The sequence below is a fragment of the Micromys minutus genome, assembly GCF_963924665.1.
Source record: "Micromys minutus genome assembly, chromosome: 4".
Lineage (NCBI taxonomy): Eukaryota > Metazoa > Chordata > Mammalia > Rodentia > Muridae > Micromys > Micromys minutus.
Genome location: NC_137973.1, coordinates 18,042,831 through 18,064,391, shown reverse-complemented (window position 1 = coordinate 18,064,391; position 21,561 = coordinate 18,042,831). Strand labels below are relative to the sequence as shown.

Genomic DNA, 21,561 nt, shown 5'->3' with positions numbered 1-21,561 from the left:
TCTCGGTCATGGGATATGAAAGGCAAAGCAAAGTAACCTCATTAAATTATAATAAACTTCTGAAGAACTTTGAAAGTCACTGCTCTGTTCTCAAAACAGGCAGTGCTCAGCCTCAGCATCTGCACTGACAGCTGACAGCTGACAGCACCAAAGGGGTTCAGTTGTGTTAAGGCATTTCACTTAAAAATTTAAAGTTAAATAACACAGAAATTTGCAATTGTTAATTTAACTTGGAAGCTGCCTACAATTCTACATTGGATGACAAGTCATGAAAAAGTTATTCAGAAGTGAATAGGAAGTAAGTTTATGTTTTTGGAAGAATTTATATTATGTAAAAGTCTACTATTATGATGTCATCGTCAAGGGGAAATATATTAAAATGAGAGAGTGAAGAGTTTTTGTGTTTTTAGTTCTAATATAAATACATGCAGAGGTAGGAAAGTTTGTGGTAAACTTAAATTGAGCATCTGTTGACTATCAAATAAATTGATGAGATTATGCATTTTTATGGGGAGACTTTATAGTAAATTATAAGTTACATCATAAAGACAATGGTAAGCAGTTATTGAATTTAAATAGTAAAAAGTGAAAGTTTCTTATTTCTCAGAATGGAATAAGAAGACATGCTGCAAAGAAATAATTTAGAGGTCTGCTCTTGAGTCCTGTGAAGGCCTTCGAGGTATTTTTTTTAATTAGCCATGAATAAGACCTTATAATTGTAGTAGCTGCAGAAGGCAGTGACAGCAAAGTTGTGACTAACACACTTTGAACATTTCCTAGGTTTCGTATGCTTATCAGTATTTATGTAAATTAGAAGTACAACATGCAGTGAAACTTTGTGAACTCAGATAGTTCATAATATATGTGATTCTGAACATGCAGACTTATATAAAATTATGTCGACGTATACATATACTGATGGTTTCTACACAGTATTGGCAAACTTAATTTGGAAAGGAGTTCTGAATTGTTCCTCGGTTTACTGAAATGATGCTGTTCCATGACTAGCGAAGGTGAAGAATATGGGAACACAAACTGAAAATACTTAAGTTGGGTGCCTAAGTGAATAATGAAAGAAAATGACTCAGGAAATGGAAGGTAAATTGAGATCTCCCAATGCACATTTGTATCAATTAGCTGGCCACCTGCTTCTCATAAATATAGTAGAGGAGAGAAAGATCAAAAAGAGCAACAAATGTTTCTAATAAAGGTTTATGAAGCAAATCGCTCTAATATTCAGCATCCATTTTTATGACTAGATGCATCGACAGCTCACAAAGTCTCCTAGTGAGGACCTTTGTGAAAGTCCATGGTGGAACGCTGCTTGAAAACACATGCAGTATGTCATTCAGTCAGGCTATCTTGAAACATAGAGAGGTTGAATGTACATTTTTATTTTAAATTATACTAGTTTATACTGACTATATACTACTGTATATAGTATATACACTAATATATTATGAATGATATATATACTAAGCTGTATACATACCTATATATTAAACTATATGTAATATATATAGTGGCTGGAGAGGCTTCATGTATATGTGTATATGTAAACATACATATATGTATAATTGCTTATAGATACATATGTGTTATTCTGAAATTCATATGCAGTAGGTGAATGAATAAATGTTACAACATGATATTGTTACTGCATAAAGTGATATTATTAAATAACAAGGTATGTTGAGCTCCATACTTCTGAAGCACTATGAGCCTTTTTAAACCTATCACTTGTAGATACGAAATAGTTTCTGTTATTGTGAAAAGCTATAAGTTTGAAATACTGCACATGGTCACTGGTTAAGGCCATATGGTTTTCTTATCACGAGGAAGTTTAAATGCATGCCAGGATAGACAAGAAGGAACATTATTAACTTTCCCCCTCATCTTCTACACCTGTGAACAATATACTGTATTGCTTTGTTTTTAATGATGTTAAAACTAGAAAGCTGTGCACTTTGTTTCTGACGTCATTTCCAGCATTTGCTCCCATTCCTACCCACTCACCGCTTCTGTTCTGTGCTGATGTTTCACCTCTCGAATCTCCCTGAGACAGCACTGGATATAATTAATAGGAACAGAGTAGCTTTTTCGTGTAAAGTAAGAGGCTTGTGACAAAGAATGTTGTATGGAAGTCTTGTTAAATAGATATTTAATTTAGTGTTTGCAATATGGTTCCTTAATTATAACACAGTGGATCAGAAGATTATTCTTCCATTCATAATTAGTTCACTTATGCATGGTGTATATGTTTGTGTTAATATTTTAAAATAATTAAGTACAGGGCCAACTGAAAACAACATGAGTCTTTTAACCTTCAATATTCATACATACGCTTACTTTTATTAAATGGTAATTGCCATTTTTATCCAAATTAACTATTTTATTTTGGGATGGCAATGCCTGACTGTTATTCCAGAGCAACGAGGTAGAGAGAAGGTTTATAAGTTTGAGGTCAGCTTAGCCTATATGGAGTGACTAGTTTAAAAGTATTAAACCTTTTAAACAATAAGCATAAACAATGTAAACTACTGACCAAAAGGACCAAAATATTCGGAAAACAACCAACCACCAACTTGGAAGTATGTCCTCTTTTCACGTGGACTTTTGTCAGAATATGTCTGTCACTTGTCCTCTTTTCTTTTCCTTTCCTCCCTCAGAACAACAAAACCTTTCACCAGACTGCCAATGCTTAAGAGAAAATGTGGATGTTTTGGAAGTTCTAGAATTCTATTCTAGAGCAGTTTCTGCACTAGTCTCAGCAGGAGAGAGTAGAAGTTGTAGAGGGTTGAGAGCCTTAGGGTACAGGAGGGAAGAAGGTGGAGAGGAAAATTCTGTCTTCCCAGTTCACAGCTTTTGGGTGGTCACTGGAGTCCTCAATCCTTACTCTCCCTTCTGTCTAATGGTTACACAAAGTTTTAAGGGTTAACTCTGACTGTGACCTACTGGAGACTGTGCTGTTTCCCACCCACCAGATCTGCTTCACATGGCTGAAGGTTAGGCTGACAGATACAGACCGAGTGTGTTTCCTCCTAACAGTAACCTGCTGCTTTGATTCAGTGTAGGAGCTCATAGGTTCATCTTTCTTGCTAGTGTCTCTGACAAGGGAAATGGACAAAGTTACAGACTCTCACACAAACTCAGTCCTGACACATGACGCTAGATATCATGTGAGGTTGGCTCTTCAGAGGAAGCAAGAGCCATCCTCTTTATAAAGTGTCGCCAACGAAAGAGAAACCTTTGCAGTGTTTGCTTTGTGAAGTTGTCAGGGGTAGAAGTGTCTTGTCCCTTGAAGGTCCTTCTAAGTTATCATTCTATCTAGGTACGGTGCTCACAACTGTCATTGATCTGGCTTTGACAGGTTACTACACTTGTGTGGAAGTCATCTTCACCCTGAGGAGACAGGTTGGGTTCTACATGATGGGGGTATATGCACCAACCCTGCTGATCGTGGTCTTGTCCTGGCTCTCTTTCTGGATCAACCCGGATGCCAGTGCTGCCAGAGTACCTCTGGGTAAGCCTCTCTTCTTCTCTTCCACCATGACTGTGGGGCCTGGTTAAGCATCCTATCCTGAAAATGTGAGACCCCAAAAGTCCAAGTGCAACAAGTAGAAAATTACACACGTTCACTTTCTGGGAGAGCGTAATAAAAACACCATGTATAAAACTACCCTCACGTTTTGTGTTTAAGGTATACATGTTATGAACTGTAAATGAATATATTTGAACTTGGGTCCTAGGCTTAAGACTTTATAAAATATATGTGAGTATTTCAAAGACTAAGGACCCTGAAATTGGAAAAGCTTCTAGTCAAAGCGTTTCTGAACAAGGATAGTAAAATGTGCTCTTTTGTGTTGTATCCAATTTAAGATTATCCAAAATACCTAACAAATAAATGAGACTCGGACTATGACTATTTTCTTGGGCTTGAATAATTACTAGGGGTTAAATCATAATCTACATTTCTACATTCTGGCTTGGCTACCTCCTCCCAGCAGTGTTTCCCAGATACTTGCTGTTTCTCCTGGACTTGGTATATTTTGTCTCATAGCACCTTCTTCTCTCTCCCTTGATTTTCTGCCTCAGACCCCCAAGCCTGAGAAACTAAACCATTCTAACTCTCTTATGCCCAGTTATAGGCTATCGGCATCTTCATCTAACCAATAGTTTTAAAATAAGGGGAAAGGTCATACAGTATTAGTTTGGTGTAGTGAGGATGCTCTAATCCCTGAAGGCCACCCAAAGTTGGGGCCAGTATTTATCATATTTATCATGACAATAAATAGCAAAAAACCAAACCTCTATGTGCATCAGCAACAACCTTGAAGCAGAGAATTTAGAAATGATAGCTGCCTGCAGTTTGGAGGGGGCTTCCTTCAATATTTGACAAGGATCTCTATTTTTTCAGTGTTTATGCAGTTGGTAAATGCTTTTTATTTTTTTGTTCTGAAAATTTTGCAGTGATTGATTTATTCTATTTTTTCAAAGTAAGTACTTATTGATTGAATATAGTCATGCATCAATAAAACATAAAATCTTCACTAGTGCCAAAGTTCAAAACAAATACCCATGTTGGTGGAGATCATTCTAAGTAATCTACATCCCAGGCTCAAAGGATAAAGTCATGCACTAATTACTGGACATTTCCTCAATATTGCCTGCATGCATGATATTATTACTACGTAAATAGAAGGATTTCCTATCTCCATTTGTGTAGTTATACTCTCATGTTTACACAATAACATGTGAATAGAAGGATTTCCTATCTCCATTTGTGTAGTTATACTCTCATGTTTACACAATAGCATGGTCATTTGATGATACATTTGTCCAGGCGTAATTTCACCTTTAAATAGCATGTGAGTGTCATACTATGGTTTATTATTTTAGAAAAAAAAACCTCCCAAGTGCCATTTAAGTTCTGTTTCTCTTTCCTTGTAATACTCATGTGTTACAACTTAGTTACTTAATATTTCTGTTGTTATCTGTATCATTTATTATTGCTGTTGAGTTTCAGACCATACCAATTTATGATACTCACTCCTGTAAGAAGTCACAGAATAGTCAGGCTCAATTGGAGCCAGTCTTTGATACTTTGTGAGTTCTTATTTTTTCATCCTTCATCTGTAGTGGGTTCTTATTTGTCATCTCCCTGGATTTTTCACTAGATAGGAGAGAAAGAAAGGTGTGTGTGTGTGTGTGTGTGTGTGTGTGTGTGTGTGTGTGTGTGTGTGTGTTTGTGTGTGTGTGTGTGTGTGTGTGAGAGAGAGAGAGAGAGAGAGAGAGAGAGAGAGAGAGAGAGAGAGAGAGAGAGAGAGAGATCCCCTCAATCTAATTCCTTTCTGTTTCTTCTTTGAGCACAACTACTAACAAACCACAGCCAACCCCCCCCCCCCCCCCCCCCGCATGACCAATGCCCACCACGAACTTCCTCTCAGGGCCCTAAGCATTTATGCACCCTCTGAAAAGTTCCCAGCATTCCACACATCACATCAACAGTACTGGTGTTTCAGTCAGAGTTCAATTACTGTGAAGAGACACTTTGACTACAGTACCTCTTTTTTTATTATGGTAATATCTCATTGGCTATTCTCTCTATTTACATTTCAAATGTTATTCCCTATCCCCACCACTCTCCTTGACCTTCCCCCTCCACTTGCTTCCATGAAAGTGCTCCCTCTTCCAGTCACCTTCTCCATCTCAGTGCCTTGGCATTCCCCTACACTGGGAAACAAGCATTCACTGTACCAAAGGCCTCTTCTCCCATTGATGTCAGACAATGCTATCCTCTGCTAAATATACAGCTGGAGCCATGGGTCTCTCCACGTGTGCTCAATGGTTGGTGTTTTAGTCCCTGGGAGTTCCGGAGGATTTGGTTGGTTGATACTGTTGTTCTTTCCATTGCGTTGCAAACCCTTTCAGCTTCTTCAGTCCTTTCTCTAGCTCTTTCATTAGAGTCCCCTGTTCAGTCAGTTGGTGAGCTGCAAGCATCCTCAGCTGTATCTGTATGACTCTGGCAGAGCCTCTGCGAAGGCATCCATATCTCTTCTTTCATTAAGCACTTCTTGGCATCAGTAACTTATAATTTTTAAGGCTGGTTGTTAGCATTCTGTCTAAACTCCACCCACAGGTGGTCCCTCAGGGGAAAGGGATGCTTCAACATGGGTCTGCCCCCATATCTCACCACATCTCCTTAAAGCATATCCTCACACTCTTTACCTTTTAATAAACACAACATTGGTAACAAAGAAGCACCATTTACTTACCATTTAAATGACACCATTTAGTCATTTAAACATGTATTTGTTTCAAGACTCTAAAGTAATTGCTATGGCTGGAGATAAAGCTCAGTGGTAAGGATCATACCATGCAGATGTGATGTCCCCACTGTCCTATGTCTCCTCTTCCTCCAAACGGTGCTCTGTGAGAAACTAAGCATAGACCCTTTGTGTGCAGAAAGTACAGCTCAAAATGTAAACATGCGTGCAGTCAAGAGTTTTGACTAGAGAAAGTGTGAAAATTCCATTGTGTGTGCTTTCTGAATCTCACCGGGACCTCGCTTTGATGAAACTCTGGCATACGTGGCCTCCCATTAGACGATGGGCTGCTACTTTTGGATTTCTTTCAATAAAAAATTGTGCATAACTCATTGTGAATTACTGAAGGGAATGGTTAGAACACAGATTTTTAGACACACACACACACACACACACACACATATATATATATATAGAGAGAGAGAACATGCACAGCCATATATTCTTGTGTGTGTGTGTGTGTGGTGTGTTTGTGTGTGTGTATTTGTGTGTGTGTTTGTGTGTGTGTGTGTGGTGTATGTGTGTATTAAAACACTGTTTAAGGTTGTGCGTTCTAGAGAATGAATACAGGGATAGTAAGTCTTGGTAAATGCCTTTGTAGCAATTGAGCTATCATATTTATATATTTTAACGGATAAGAAACCAAAGACACAATAAAAATGACTGTTTTATTTAAATAAGCAATTGGATCAAAATCTCTGATGGAGCCATAGAACCCAGGTCTTTATTTTGTTATTCTGTGGGTAGCGTTTGTGTGTTTGTGCAATAGTCTTAGCTTGTGTGTACACACTCCGAGTGGGCATTGGGCATGTTCAACTTTATTTTTTTAAGACACTAAACATGGAGCTCATGGACTGGCTACACTGCTTGTCTCTGTCTCTCAGTTCAGTGCTGCATAACACTCACATGCCACCATACCTGCATAGAAGCCAGAGATCTAAACACATGTTTTCATGTGTTCACATAGCAGGCACTATACACGCTAAGTCTTTAGATTAATAATTTGGAAATATATTTCATACTAGAAATTATATGTATGTAATATCTATTATATATATGAAATGTATGTAGTATACATATATATGTTTATTTTACATATATGTATGTATATATTTTTGTATTTTTATATAGCTAACAAGGCACTTTGGGATATTTGAATTTATTCAACACATTTGCTTTTAGTGACTACTTGCTGGGAACTATAGAAGAAGATAAGATTGTAGTCATAAAAATGAATAGTAAATCTTAGTAAGATGGATTAAAAACATTTTTCCTCTGATGCATCTATGTTTCCTTGCAAAGCAGCAGACACCGAATAAGTGTGATATACACCATATGAGATCGTGAGATGAGACAGAACAATGTGCTTGTCAGAAACAGTCGTAAGAAGAGAGAATTCTAACTAAAGAAAGGAAAGGAAGAAATGAAAGTAATTCGTGTCATTATCTAGGAGAGAACAAACAAGGGCTTGAGTCTGATCGTTAGTAAACGTGAGGTCTGGCTCTCTGGAAACCTTTTATCAGACTCCAATTTTGATTAGTTTTGAGTTTAATCATTGCCCAATTTATTGTGGACCGACTGATGAAGGAAAGGTAGAATCAAGGAGAGCAGTTAGGGGATGGCTCAGGGGTCTAACCCACCGTCATTTATGGCAATAATTGATAGTTCCTCAAACTTCCATGTTAATATTCCACTGACAGGTAAACCCATTGAGATTGATGTCGTTTTGTAAATGAATGACTCACAAATATTATGCATAAAATAGTAAGTTAGATGCCTATCAAGTCATTATTCCAGAATATGCTGAACCAACCAACCAACCAAACAAACAAACAAAGAAACCAATGGTGCACCAGGGCTTGCTGTCCAAAAAGTTAAGTGTCGGTATGTTGACTGACAGCATCTCTCTGTGGACGTCACTGACCACTGTGTCACGATGGGTACTGTGTCTGTGCTGGCAAGCCGTGCTTCACCACCACCCTCCTGGTGACAGGAAGAGAGGCTGGAAGAGGGGAAGGACGAGAAGGCAGAGTGACTAGAGGGGAGAAAGACACTTGTAATTGCAACAATTTATCTCTGGAGTTTTAAGATTGCTTAATTTGTTTTATGTTACATAAACCTAATTGCTGTATGATGATCACACATGTTTGTATATAATGCTGGTTTTCCATCCTAAGTTGGTATCTTCTATAGCAGGGTTGCATTCCTTTCTCTTAAAATATTTGAGATTTTCTTTTTGAAATGAACAGGAATGCTCTATACTATAATCTTCTCAGTGAGGCATTATATTGTAAACAAAACAAAACAACCAACCAACAAGCAAAGAAAATAATCAACAATGTATATGCTCTATTCTTGTTTATGGATGAAAATTCCTCCTACAAGTAAAAATCTCTCTTTAAAAAAGTCAAGAAATCAGAAAAACGAATAAATCACAGAGTTCTCTGAGAGACACTCTCAAGGTTCCGGACAAGATTAATTCTCAAATCAAATCTATGCTGTGCTTCCAAACCTTGGTTTAAAAGCACTTAAACCATTTATTTTTTAAATGACGCATATGTACAAACATTTCTCGACCACAGTTACAACATAGTACACTATATTTCTTCCAGTATTCGATGCTTAAAGACACCTAAGGGTTGTTTGTGGTCTATTGAAAGACATCAGAGTTCAATAGTGAATGAGCAATGGTTGTAAAGCCTTTCCCAAGGATAAACCCAGCTGATTCTCCTGTTGCTAGGCATCTTCTCCGTGCTCAGTTTGGCTTCAGAGTGCACCACCCTTGCAGCGGAGCTTCCCAAGGTGTCTTATGTGAAGGCGCTGGACGTGTGGCTCATTGCCTGCCTGCTCTTTGGGTTTGCCTCCCTCGTGGAGTATGCTGTTGTCCAGGTGATGCTGAACAATCCCAAAAGGGTTGAAGCTGAAAAGGCGCGAATCGCTAAGGCTGAGCAAGCAGATGGGAAAGGTGGAAACGCAGCTAAGAAGAACACTGTCAACGGTACGGGGACCCCAGTTCACATCAGCACTTTGCAGGTAAGAACCATGGGATTGCTCACCCATCCTTCAGTGTCAGGAACAAGACACTGCAAATGAAATGGTGGGACTGACATTTGTTTCCAACAGAACAGAGTCCAGCAAGGGACGTCTTCTCTGAAAACACAAAACATGTCAGGAACTTCTAGGAAAATACTAATACGTTATAATTTTTGAAAACTCTCAACTGTTAAAATCACAACTTCACTTGCTCCTCACTGAATGGAGAGATATTTCACAAGTTTTTACCACACTATATAAATGTTAGTAAGAAACCAAGGGACTCATAGGTTTGCACAGGGACTTATGGGTTTGCACAGACCTTCGTTCAACTCTGAGGCTCGGAGAGCCAGGCTGTTGGTCAATCACTTTCTCGGTCCTACGGTGTTGAGGAGTTTCCCATGCTAGGTCAGCAGATCACTTAACAATTGGATGGCCCACAGACACTCTCAACACACATTTAAGGATCGTTCTGGCTTATTCAGCACAGCTAGAGAATGCCCGCATAGCCCCTCTGCCTTTAGCTCTGCCTTGACATGTATCATTGACTTAAAAATGGATTCAAGTAATTGGTTCCAGTACAACCTGCTGCTTAGCAGATTAAACTTACCTGTGCACTTACTTGCAGGTTCTTGATTGATGTTCACTCTTCGGGGAAGAAAAGTCAGCCTGAAGGCTATTTCCATAGAGCTGATGGTTGTAAACTCTCCAGGAGACCAATAGATCTATCCATCCCACATCCATGAACACAGTGCCTTCTCTGATCATGTTCTGGTCCCATGCTTTGTGCGTTGACCCCTCCTCCCATTGCACTCTTACATGGAATTCTAAAACATATGCGACTTATAGAATTTTTAGACCGAAGAGCAAACTAATTCTTGCCATATTGCTTAACCTGTGGCTCTGTGTGTGTGTTTACTGTATTCTTTCTTATACACCAGTGTTTCAAAGTTACGTTTTAGTTTTTGACATGATCTTTCAGTCACTATTTTGTGTGGTATGCTGCTGGTGAGCTGTCTGCTGCCATCTAAGAGAGACAGCGGGAAAATCAACCGGGAAGCAGAGGAAAGGATTTGCGAGCTTTAAAGTCTACGGAAGACGTTACCTAATCTGAGCAACAGACAGAAAATTCCTTGAAATTTAGCAGTGTACCCCACATTATGTTACTGCAGTTCAATAAAGAGGAATACATATATTCATCTATAGTTCTTATCACCTGAATTTTATAAATTATATCTAGAAAAGAATCAAAAACCATAATCCTGCTGAGCATGAGTCTAAGTGAATATTGAAGAGGAGATGCTGGTGGACTCTCTTCTGCCATCTGGAAGTCCTTGTTTTCTCCTTTATCCATGATGACTGTTCTCTTTGGTTACAGGACTGTAGACTAAGAGTTAATTTCATTAACTGTCATGCATGTATGATTACACTTCTTTCTTTACGGCTTTCCATGGGAAATAAACACTCTAGTTCTTTTTCCTATGTGTAATATAACTCATCTAGAGATTTCAATGAGATTGCCTTCTTTACACTTATAGGTATTAGTATTAGAAGGTGATAATCTTCCTCAGACTTCAGCTCTTACCTGGTTCTTATCTCTGCTCTTGCATTTTCCCATTGACTCAGCCATGATTTTTATGACTTGCTACTAACTTTCTACATTCACCACTTGGTGAAAATATATACGTATTTTTTCATCTCAATTCTTGTTTCTTACTGAGATAGTCTAGGTTTCCATTTTATAAGCATGTTGGTCATAGATTCATTTTTACAAGCATATTGGTCATAGATGCTTTAGTATGGTTCTCAGTTTTTGAAGATTTGATATCTTGGATTTGACATTTATTATGTTTTTTCATTTAGTTTGAAATATCCCTCAGAATGGCTGCCAGATCCTAGACATTTTATATTATGAGACTCTGAATCATATTTAAAGCTCTGTTTTAGTGGTTTTAAGTGTCCTACCAGGGACATGGACATTATTGATGCATCGCTGCTCCCAGGGGAATTATAAGTCTAAGTTCTACTTCGCTAAGGGACAGTCACCTTCTCCTGCTGAATACAAAGGGAGGGCTCAATCTCTATGTGGTCTGCATGGGCACAGTGTTGGAATTCTGTAGATGTTATTTAACAGTTACATGGCAACAGCCAGGTATACCCCACCCCACAGTTACCAGGCAACAGCCAGGTATACTTCCCCTAGTTACCAGGCACTATAAAGGGGGCTGGGTGCTCCGTCCTCTGTCTTTCTCTCTCTTGCACTGTTGGTCTCTTGGCAGCTTTCTCTCTCTCTTGTTTTCTCTTGCTGGCCTTGCCCCTTTGACCCTCCTCTCCCCATTTCCTTCCCCCCTCTCTCCACCATGGCCTGCCTCTGCTTCTCTATTCTCTCTTCTCTTTTTCTCTCTGCCTCTACTACCCTCTTAACTCCCCATACCCATGCCCTGAATAAACTCTATTCTGTACTATCCTGTCCATTGACTGGTCTCTCGGGGGGAAGGGATTCCCAACATGGGTCCCCCAGAGGCATTCCCCTTACCCCCATGCCTCACCAAACTTCCACAGAACATATTCTCGCTACTCTCTTCATTTTTTTCCTAGCACACAGAACTTGGGACTGCTTGGCTTCCGTTCTCCATAGAGGTGTCACAGCAGTGTGGTAGAAGACCATTTGACAATGACCTAGTCTCACACCATTTTTGTGAGGATGTGGGATTTATTGGTAGAGGACCATTTGACAATGACCTAGTCTCACACCATTTCTGTGGGGATGTGGGATTTATTATGGCCTTCAGAGACAGCACCTACAGCCCTCCCACAGCTTTTCCTTGTGTGTAGAACAGATTATTTGTGTCTATATCTGGGACATTTGAATGGAGTAGATGACAAATCAGAGGCTCAACATTTTATTGCTGGGTTGTTCTTACATTTTCCTTTGTTAGACAGAACAGTTTCTCTTGGGGACTTTTTGTCTGTACACATTAGGACATCTAGAGCTCCAAATCAGAAATGTGTAAGGGGAAAGACAACGAGAGGATGCACCACTGTGTGAGTCCAAGGTTTAGAGGGCAGGGTCGGAGTCATGCCCTGCACCTTTACAGTGGTCCTTATGATAGTCTTCTTCCTTCTCCTCCTCTCTCCTGTTCCTCCTGCCCTTCTTCCTTACTCCTCCCACGTTAGCATTGCTTTTCCAGTCCACTATTCATCTTTCTGCCTCCTGCTGCTTGCTTCTCTTAAATTCTTTTCAATATATAAGGTAGGGTTTCCATGGAACTCAGTGAGAGAAAAAGATGAAGTCTGCTCTCTTCTCCCAGAAACAGAGGTCCATTGTGTTATTCTGACCCACAGACTCTTTACTTTTTCTGCACCTCACCTGACTCATTAAAGCTGTTCACCAATGCTCTATGTGGCCTCCAGAGTTAGCCTCCTATGAGCTATGATCATAGGCCTAGGACGCCACATCTGTTTTAACACTTTCCTAACATTTATCATGCACCAGAAAAACTATTTTCAGAGAAATTGTAGTTCCCCTCCCCAGGGTTTGACTGGAGTTTCTCTTGCCATCATAGCCTCAGAAACTGGTACTGAGCAGAGACTGTAGAGTATGTTTCTACACCTTGAACATTCTGTGAGTGAGACAAACGAGCAGCATGTATTTATTTCTTACTTCCTGAAATGCAAACAGGAGCCTGGAGGATGCCTCCATGTGAGGAGATGTGGGGAGATTACTTCCTAACTGCAGTCCCTGCCATTCTGTTATCTCTCATTGTTCAGCCCCTGCCATAGTCATCCCTCTTTGAGCCTCCTGACATTCCATAATCATGCCTTTCTCAGTAACATAAGATCCTAAATACCTTACAACTAATATACCCACTAAGCTTACAGCAATCTACAACTTGGTAAACTCACAGAGTTGGCACATGTTAACATGTGAAATAAAATAAAAATTGAAATGTATTCTTTTTAAATCTAACAGTTCCATAAAAAATGCATATATATATCTTCAGATTCATTATCTGCTTGTTCACATGTATTTTGCTTTTGAAAACACAAGAAATTTCCAAGAAATTACAATCAGGAAGTTCACCCCTAATTGTTAGTCTAAATAACAATAGAAGCATAACAAAACTCTGAATTGTGGAAACTGAAAGTCCAATTTAAAAAACAACAGTGTGATCAGTAAGTAAAAGTATACCCGAAACCACAAAAATATATAACCCAGACTTCAGTAGAAGAGTTTTTAGGGAATACAGTTGTGGTTATCGTGCAAAATTATGTTTTTAACCTTGTTTCTGGCTATCTGGCTCCCTTTCATAAAAACGAAAAGATGGCACTGGCTTGACCAGCCTTCAGTCTTTTGGTAGCTGATCTGTTTTCCTTTTCCTTTATGAAAGCAGCTTCAAACCTGTTGTTGTTGTCAGCAACGTCTGTAACACTTTCTTAACACTCTACACAAAGACAAAACAGCTCCCCTGTGCTCAATATTCAGTAATTTAATAAACAAAAGAAAGCTTATGTGACCATGGGAGCTGTGTCTTGATGGTAAAGGTATGTTTAAATTTTAGCATTGATTTAGATTCAGTTATATTCTATCCCAATTATTTCCTTTGGGCATCTTTTTAATATCTAGAGAAGACATCTTTAGTTCTAGAAGTTCTATACAAAATCATTTGCTTTTACATGAACCATGCACAAAATTCCAGAGTTTAAATTAGGAAATATTAAAATTTTTAAAAATTTTGTTAGATATTCTCTGTATTTACATTTCATATGTTATACCCTCCCACTCTCCTCCGTCCTTCCCTTAACTTGCTTCCATGAAACTGCTCCCTCTCCCAATCCCCCTCTCTCACTCAGTGCCTTGACTGGTTGATTTCTTTTTCTTCCCATGAGATTTCAAAGCTTTCAGCTTCTTCAGTCCTTTCTCTACCTCTTTCATTGGGGCACCCATGTTCAGTCTGATGGTTAGCTGCAAGCATCCTCATCTATATCTATGTGACTCTGGCAGAGACTCTGAGGAGACATTCATGTTTGGTTCCTGCCAGTAAACACTTCTTGGCATCAGCAATAGTGCTTGGGTTTGGTGGCTGCATATGGGGTGGTTCTCCAGGTGAGGCCTCTCCAGGTCTCTGTAGACCTTTTCTTCAATCCCTGCTCCTCTATTTGATCTTGTATTTTCTCCCCTGTTTTGTTCTCCCTTCTAAGAAGGACTGACACATCCACATTCTGGTCTTCCTTCTTTTGAGCTTCATAAGTTCTGTAGATAAATTCTTTTGTATTCCAAGCTTTTTGTTGGAGGGGGAGAGGGGACAGTGTTGGGATTCTGTAAACCCCACGCCTCAGTTACCTAGCAACACCCAGGTATACCCCGCCCCTCAATTGCCTGGCATAGCCAGGTATGCTCCGCCCCAGTGAGCTGACACTATTAAAGGGGCTGCTTTTATCCTCCTAGCTCTCCTTCCTCTTGTTCTGTTGCTCTTTTTTCCTCTCTTACCCCTATCTCTCCTCTTCCCCTTCAGTTCGCCCTCTCTCTCCACGTGCTCATGGCTGGTGCCTACTTCTCCTCTATCTACTCCTCCATTCCTCTCTTCTCTTTCTTTCTCCCTCCCTCCTTCTCTCTCTCTCTCTCTCTCTCTCTCTCTCTCTCTCTCTCTCTCTCTCTATCTATCTATCTATCTATCTATCTATCTATCTATCTCTATCTCTCTCTCTGCCTATACTACCCTCTTAACTCTCCCATGACCTGAATAAACTTTACTACATACTATACTGTTGTGTGGCTGGTCCCTCAGGGGGAAGAGATTTCCAATATGATCCCCCCCCCCCAGGCATCTCCCTTGTCCCCAGATCTTGCCGCACCTTCATGGGTCATATCTCTGAAACTCTCTTCATCCTTTTCCTAACATTGGTCCTGAAATCTGGTACATCATCTTTAACAACATTGGTGCCCCATTACTTTTAACAACAGCTAGTATCTGCTTATAAGTGAGTACATACCATGAATGTTATTTTGTGATTGGGTTACACCACTCAGGATGATAGCTTCAAGTTCCATCCATTTGCCTAGGAATTTCATGAACCTGTTGTTTCTAATAACTGAGAAGTTCTTCATTGTGTAAATGTACCACATTTTCTCTATCAATTCCTCTGTTGAGGAACATCTGGGTTCTTTCCAGCTTCTGGCCATTATAAATAAGGCTTCTATAAACATTGTTGAGCATGTGATCTTGTTAGATGTTGGAGCTATATATTTTGGGTATAAACCCAGGAATGGTATATCTGGGTCCTCAGGTAGTACTAAGACCAATTTTCTGTGGAACTGCCAGACTGATTTCCAGAGTGGTTGCAACAGTTTACAATCCCACCAAGAATAGAGGAGTGTTCCTCTTTCTCCACATTTTTGCCAGCATCTGCTGTCTCCTGAGTTTTTGATCTTAGCCATTCTGACTGGTGTAAGGTAAAATCTTAGGGTTGTTTTGTTTTACATTTCTCTAATGACTAGGGATGTTGAGCATTTCTTTAGCTGCGTCTCAGACATTTGATATTCATCAGTTGAGAAGTCTTTTTGTAGCTCTGTTTTTAATAGGATTATTTGATTCTGTATAGTATAATTTCTTGACTTCTTGTATATATTGTATATAGGCCTCAAGACTGGTAAAAATCTTTTCCTAACACTTTGGTTGCCATTTTGTCCTTTGACAGTGTCCTTGGCCTTACAGAAGCTTTGAGATTTCATGAGGTCCCATTTGTTGATTTTTGATCTTAGAGTATAAGCCACTGGTGTTCTGTTCAGGAAATTTTCCTCTGTGCTTATGTGTTCTAGGGTATTCCATTACCTAGAATCTGTTCTATTAGTCTCGGTGTACTTGTTTTATGTAGAGGTCATTGATCCACTTGGACTTGAGCTTTGTACACGGATTTAAGAAGGGAACAATGTGCATTCTTGTGCATGCTGACTGCCAGTTGAATCAGCACCATTTGTTGAAGAGGTTGCCCCCTTTCCATTGAATGTTCTTAGCTCCTTTGTTAAAGATCAAGTGACCATAGGTACGTGGGTAAATTTCTGGGTCTTCAAGTTTATTGCTTTGTTCTACCTGCCTATCTCTGTACCAATATCAGGCAGTTTTTAATCACAATTGATCTGTAATACAGCATGAGGGGAGGGATGGTGAGTCCCCCAGAAGGTTTTTTATTGATGAGAATGTTTTTTGCTATTCTGGCTCTTGTATTATTCTGAATGAATTTGCAAATAGCTCTTTATAACATTATAAATGATTAAGTTGGGATTTTTATGGGAATTGCATTGAATTTGTAGATTGCCTTAGGCAAGATGGCCATTTTTACAATGTTGATCCTTCCAATCCATGAGCATGGAAGATATCTCCATCTTCTGAGGTCTTCTTCAATTTCCTTCTCCAGAGACTTGAACTTCTTGACATACAGATCCTTCACTTGCTTAGTTAGGGTCACACCAAGCTATTTTATATTCAATGTGACTATTGTGAAGGGTGTCCATTCTCTAATTTCTATCTCAGACTGTTTGTCCTCTGAGTAGAGGGAGGTGACTGATTTGTTTGTGTTATTTTTATATCCAGCCACTTTGCTGAACATGTTTATCAGCTGTAAATTTCTCTGGTGAAATATTTAGGGTCACTTAAGTATACTATCATATCATCTGCAAACAGTAAAATTGTGACTTTTCTCTTTCCAATGTGTATCTCTTTGACATCTTTTTGCTGTCTCATTGCTCTAGCTAGTACATCCATTACTATATTTAACAGGTAGGGAGAGAGTGGGCAGCCTTGTCTAGTCCCTGATTTTAGTGGGATTGCTTCAAGTTTCTTGCAGTTTAGTTTGATGTTAGCTACTGATTTGTTGCATATTGCTTTTACTATATTTAAGTATGAACCTTGTTGTTTAGCTTCCATGTGTACATGGACTTTGTGTTGTTGTTGTGATTATTATTATTATTATTATTATTATTATTATTATTATTAAAGACGAGCCTTATTCCATGGGGATCTGATAGAATTCATGAGATTATTTCTATCTTTGTGCATCTGCTGAGGCCTGCTTTTTGAGTAACTATATGGTCAATATTGGAGAAGGTGCCATGAGGTGCTGAGAAGAAGGTATGTTCTTTTGTTTTAGGATGAAACATTCATAGATGTCTGTTAAATCCATTTGGTTCATAACTTCTGTTAGTTTCACTCTGTCTCTGTTCAGTATTTGCATCCATGTTTTTTCCATTGATGAGAGTGTTGTGTTAAGTCTTCCAATATTATTATGTGTGGTATAATATATGCTGTGATCTTTAGTGGAGTTTCTTTTATGAATGTGTGTGATCTGGTGTTTTGAGCATAGATGTTCAGGATAGAAAGTTCATCTTGATAGATTTTTTTTCTTTGTTGAGTAAAAAGTATACTTCCTTGTCTTTTTTGATGACCTTTGGTGGAAGATATATTTTATTTGATATTAGGATGGCTACTCCAGCCTTTTTCTTGGAACCATTTGCTTGGAATGTTTATTCCCAACCTCTTATTCTAAGGTAGTACCTGTATTTATTGCTGAGATGAGTTTTCTATATGCAGCAAAATATTATATCCTGTTTATGTAACCAGTTTGATAGTCTATGTCTTTTTATTGGAGAATTGAGTCCATTAATGTTAAAGGATATTAAGAAATGGTGATTGTTGTTTCCTGCTATTTTTGTGGTTAGAGTTAGACTCATGTTTATGTGCTTTTCTTCTTTGGTGTTTGTTGTGAGAGGATTAGTTTCATGAGTTTTCTAAAAAAAAGAAAGTGAAGATTCTCTCTTTGTGGTAGAGTTTTTCATCTATTATCCTTTGAACGGCTGGATTTGTGGACAGATAATGTGTAATTTTTGTTTTCTCCTGGAATATCTTGGTTTCTCCATCTATGGTGATTGAGAGTTTTCCTGGATATAGTAACCTACGCTGGAACTTTTGCTTCCATATAGTCTGTATGCTGTCTGTTCAGGATCTTCTTGCTTTCATAGTCTCTGTTGAGAAGTCAGGTGTTATTCTGATTGGTCTGCCTTTATATGTTACCTGTCGTTTTTTCTTACTGCTTTTAGTATTCCTTTTTTTGTTTAGAGCATTTGTTGTTTTGACTATTATGTGTAGGGAAGAATTTTTTCTGGTCCAGTCTATTTGGTGTTCTGTAGACTTCTTGTATGTTCCTTATCATCTCTTTTTGTAGGTTAGGGAAGTTTTTTTCTATAATTTTGTTGAAAATATTTACTGTGCCTTTCAGCTAATATTCATTCTCTTCTACTCCTATTATTCTTAGGTTTGGTCTTTTCATTGTGTCCTGGATGTTTTGGGTTAGAATCTTTTTGATTTTTGCATTTTCTATGACTGTTGTGTCAGTGATTTCTATGGTATCTTCTGCTCCTGAGATTCTTTCTTCCATCACTCGTGTTCTGTTGGTGATGCTTGCATCTATGACTCCCGATGTCTTTCCTAGGTTTTCCAAATTTAGGGTTGTCTATTTGGAATTTTTTCATTGTTTCTCTTTCTGTTTTCAGTTCCTTCACCTGGTTGTTTGTGCTTTCCTTTTCCTCTTTAAGTGATTTTTGTGTTTCCTCTTTAAAAGCTTTTATTTGTTTATGTATGTTGTCCTGTAATTGTTTAAGGCAGTTACTCATGCACTTCTCGAAGATCTCCATCTTCATCATGAAGTATGATTTTAAGTCTGAATCTTGTTTTTTCTGGTGAGTTGGGATTTGTTATTTTCAGTGGTGGAAAAACTGGGTTCTGATGTTTCCAGGTTGTCCTGGTTTTCTGTTTCTTAGAGTCTTGTGCTTGCCTCTTGCCATCTTGTTTTAGATGATGGTATGTGATCTTGTTGTCTCTTACTGGGGCTTGGCTCAGTTGTGGTTCTGTGAACTGGTGGTCTCAGAACGAGACTGTTTCTTGTTGTTTCTCTCTCTAGGTAGGCTGTGAGTTCCGATGGCAGTGCCCAGTCCTAATGCAGCTGGGCCTTTTCTGGACTTGGGCCAGAACTGTTCACTCCCATGCAGCACCACAACCTATGCTATGAGAGTTTTGAGCTGCCTCTCCTGGGGTAGAGAGTTGGAAGAAGAAGTTGATTTACCCCTCCACTTAAGATGGAAAGCCCTCCTGCAGCTCTTCCAAGCTCTCAGCGACCTGTAAAATAATACGGTTTTATTGGCTTGAGTTGTTGTTGTTGTTGTTTTTGTTGTTGTTGCTGTGGGCAACTTTATCTTTGTGATGTCTCATTTCTGTTATTGGTCCCTTGGAGGCAATAATGTACATTCTGGGAGTAAATGAGATATGTGGAATAATGGGAAATCAATGAATTTAGGGATTGACAAGACAAATTAGGAATGTGTTGAGTTGGAATACTCTGTTAGGTGGATCATATGTCTAGTTATAGAATTATAACTGCTGAAGAGGCCATTTTTATTGTAAAACCTTTTCTACTGCTCTATTTGCATTTAAGTTCGAAACAATAAAGGTTTGTGTAAAATTTCTGATGAATGGAACAAAAAAGAGACCCTCCAACTATTGAGTGAGTCCAGACTTCTTAAAATAAGTCTGAGGATCCTTCAGAGGCAGGAAACCAACCTTACTTCTTTCCTAGCACACAGATGGCACACATGCATCATGCCACTTGGTCTGAACGTAGGAGCCCAGCACAAAGTCACAGAGACTTTCCAGTGACTTAAGAATGGGAAAGTGACAACTTCTGGGAATTCTTCTTACCTGTTTGTTACAATATTAAGTCATGCTCTCCTTACTGCTCAGTAGATATTTAAATAATATGGATTTTTAATGGCTGTGATTCAGAGACTAACATTCTTATTTCAGGACAAACTGCTCTATCATCTATTAATCAGGAATTCTATTTGGAAACAGGAAAGCAAAAATGAAAGCTCTGAACCCACACTTACACTAATAGTTTCTTGGGATCAAGGACAGGTTTTTATTTTTATTTTTATTAAATATTTAAACTGAGAAAAGTACTGCAACCCAAACAGTAACCCAAATTAATGTTGATTCATGCTTTATTTCTTAATACAAATTAATAAAAAGAAGTCCACTCAACAGTATGAGCCTAGTTAATTGGGCAAAGTATCAGAGCTTTCTTAAATGTCCAATTGATCTTGTCGGTTAATAAGCTGACTATTCCTGCTAATGTACAAACTCAATTTTAAAGTACCTTTTTGAAGAGATGTAGTATCTATAAATTAAATTCTGTTACATCATGTTTCATTTTTACACCCAGGTTGGTGAGACCAGATGCAAGAAAGTTTGTACTTCCAAGTCTGATCTGAGATCCAATGACTTCAGCATTGTTGGAAGCTTACCAAGAGATTTTGAATTATCCAATTATGACTGCTATGGGAAACCCATTGAAGTCAACAATGGACTTGGGAAACCACAGGCAAAGAACAAGAAGCCTCCGCCTGCCAAGCCTGTCATCCCAACAGCAGCCAAGCGCATCGACCTTTATGCAAGAGCATTATTTCCCTTCTGCTTCTTGTTCTTCAATGTTATATACTGGTCTATATATTTATGACAAACCATTTCCATTTGTATGAAATACAACACCACTTCATTGTGACCAATGCAATTCATAATTGCCGATCTGTGAAAATGTTGCATTTTCATAGCAATATATTGCATTTTGGATGCCACTTGATTATAATAAAATGCAGCACCTTACTTTTAAATGGCAGCATGAACCTGTAACTTCTGTGCTCCAGCCATGAGATAGATAGATGTATGTATATTGAGCATAGTGCTTTAGGAATCAATGACAAATACACATACTACATAATCTACATAATGTGCTCTTCAGCTACTGTAACTCTATGACTACAAATACTTTCAGTAATCCGAATGAAAACATGATGTGCACGCTGACCGAGATCTCATGTTCTGTGTATATGTTATCTTACATCCCCGTCCTTGTAAGAAAGAAAGCCATTATATTAAATAATTTTCAATAGTAAAATTATATGACATAGTGTTTAAAGTTTTTAAGAGAGGTAGATAAGTAATAGTTATGCAGGCTCCTTAAGAAATAAAATCAAAATTATACATTTATACAGCAAGCTTATTTTTAAGTGTGCTCATGCTGTCAAAATGCCAGATAATAGAATGGTAAGCGTTTTTGAAGAAAAGAAAAATCGGAGCTAGTATAGATGTCTAGT

General features: G+C 38.6%; 1 protein-coding gene across 1 annotated transcript in view; it reads left to right on the top strand.

Annotated features, from left to right (window-relative positions):
• The window catches only part of GLRB (glycine receptor beta), a gene marked incomplete at its 3' end in the record, with an annotated part of 75,700 nt that extends 54,776 nt beyond the window's left edge, over nt 1–20,924 (top strand). Inside the window, exons 8-10 of the mRNA XM_080915523.1 lie at nt 3,371–3,523; nt 9,067–9,359; nt 20,631–20,924. Of these exons, the coding sequence (XP_080771649.1) occupies nt 3,371–3,523; nt 9,067–9,359; nt 20,631–20,924 (740 nt within the window). The remainder of the gene's footprint in view (nt 1–3,370; nt 3,524–9,066; nt 9,360–20,630) is intronic.
• Between the last annotated feature and the right edge of the window lie 637 nt (nt 20,925–21,561).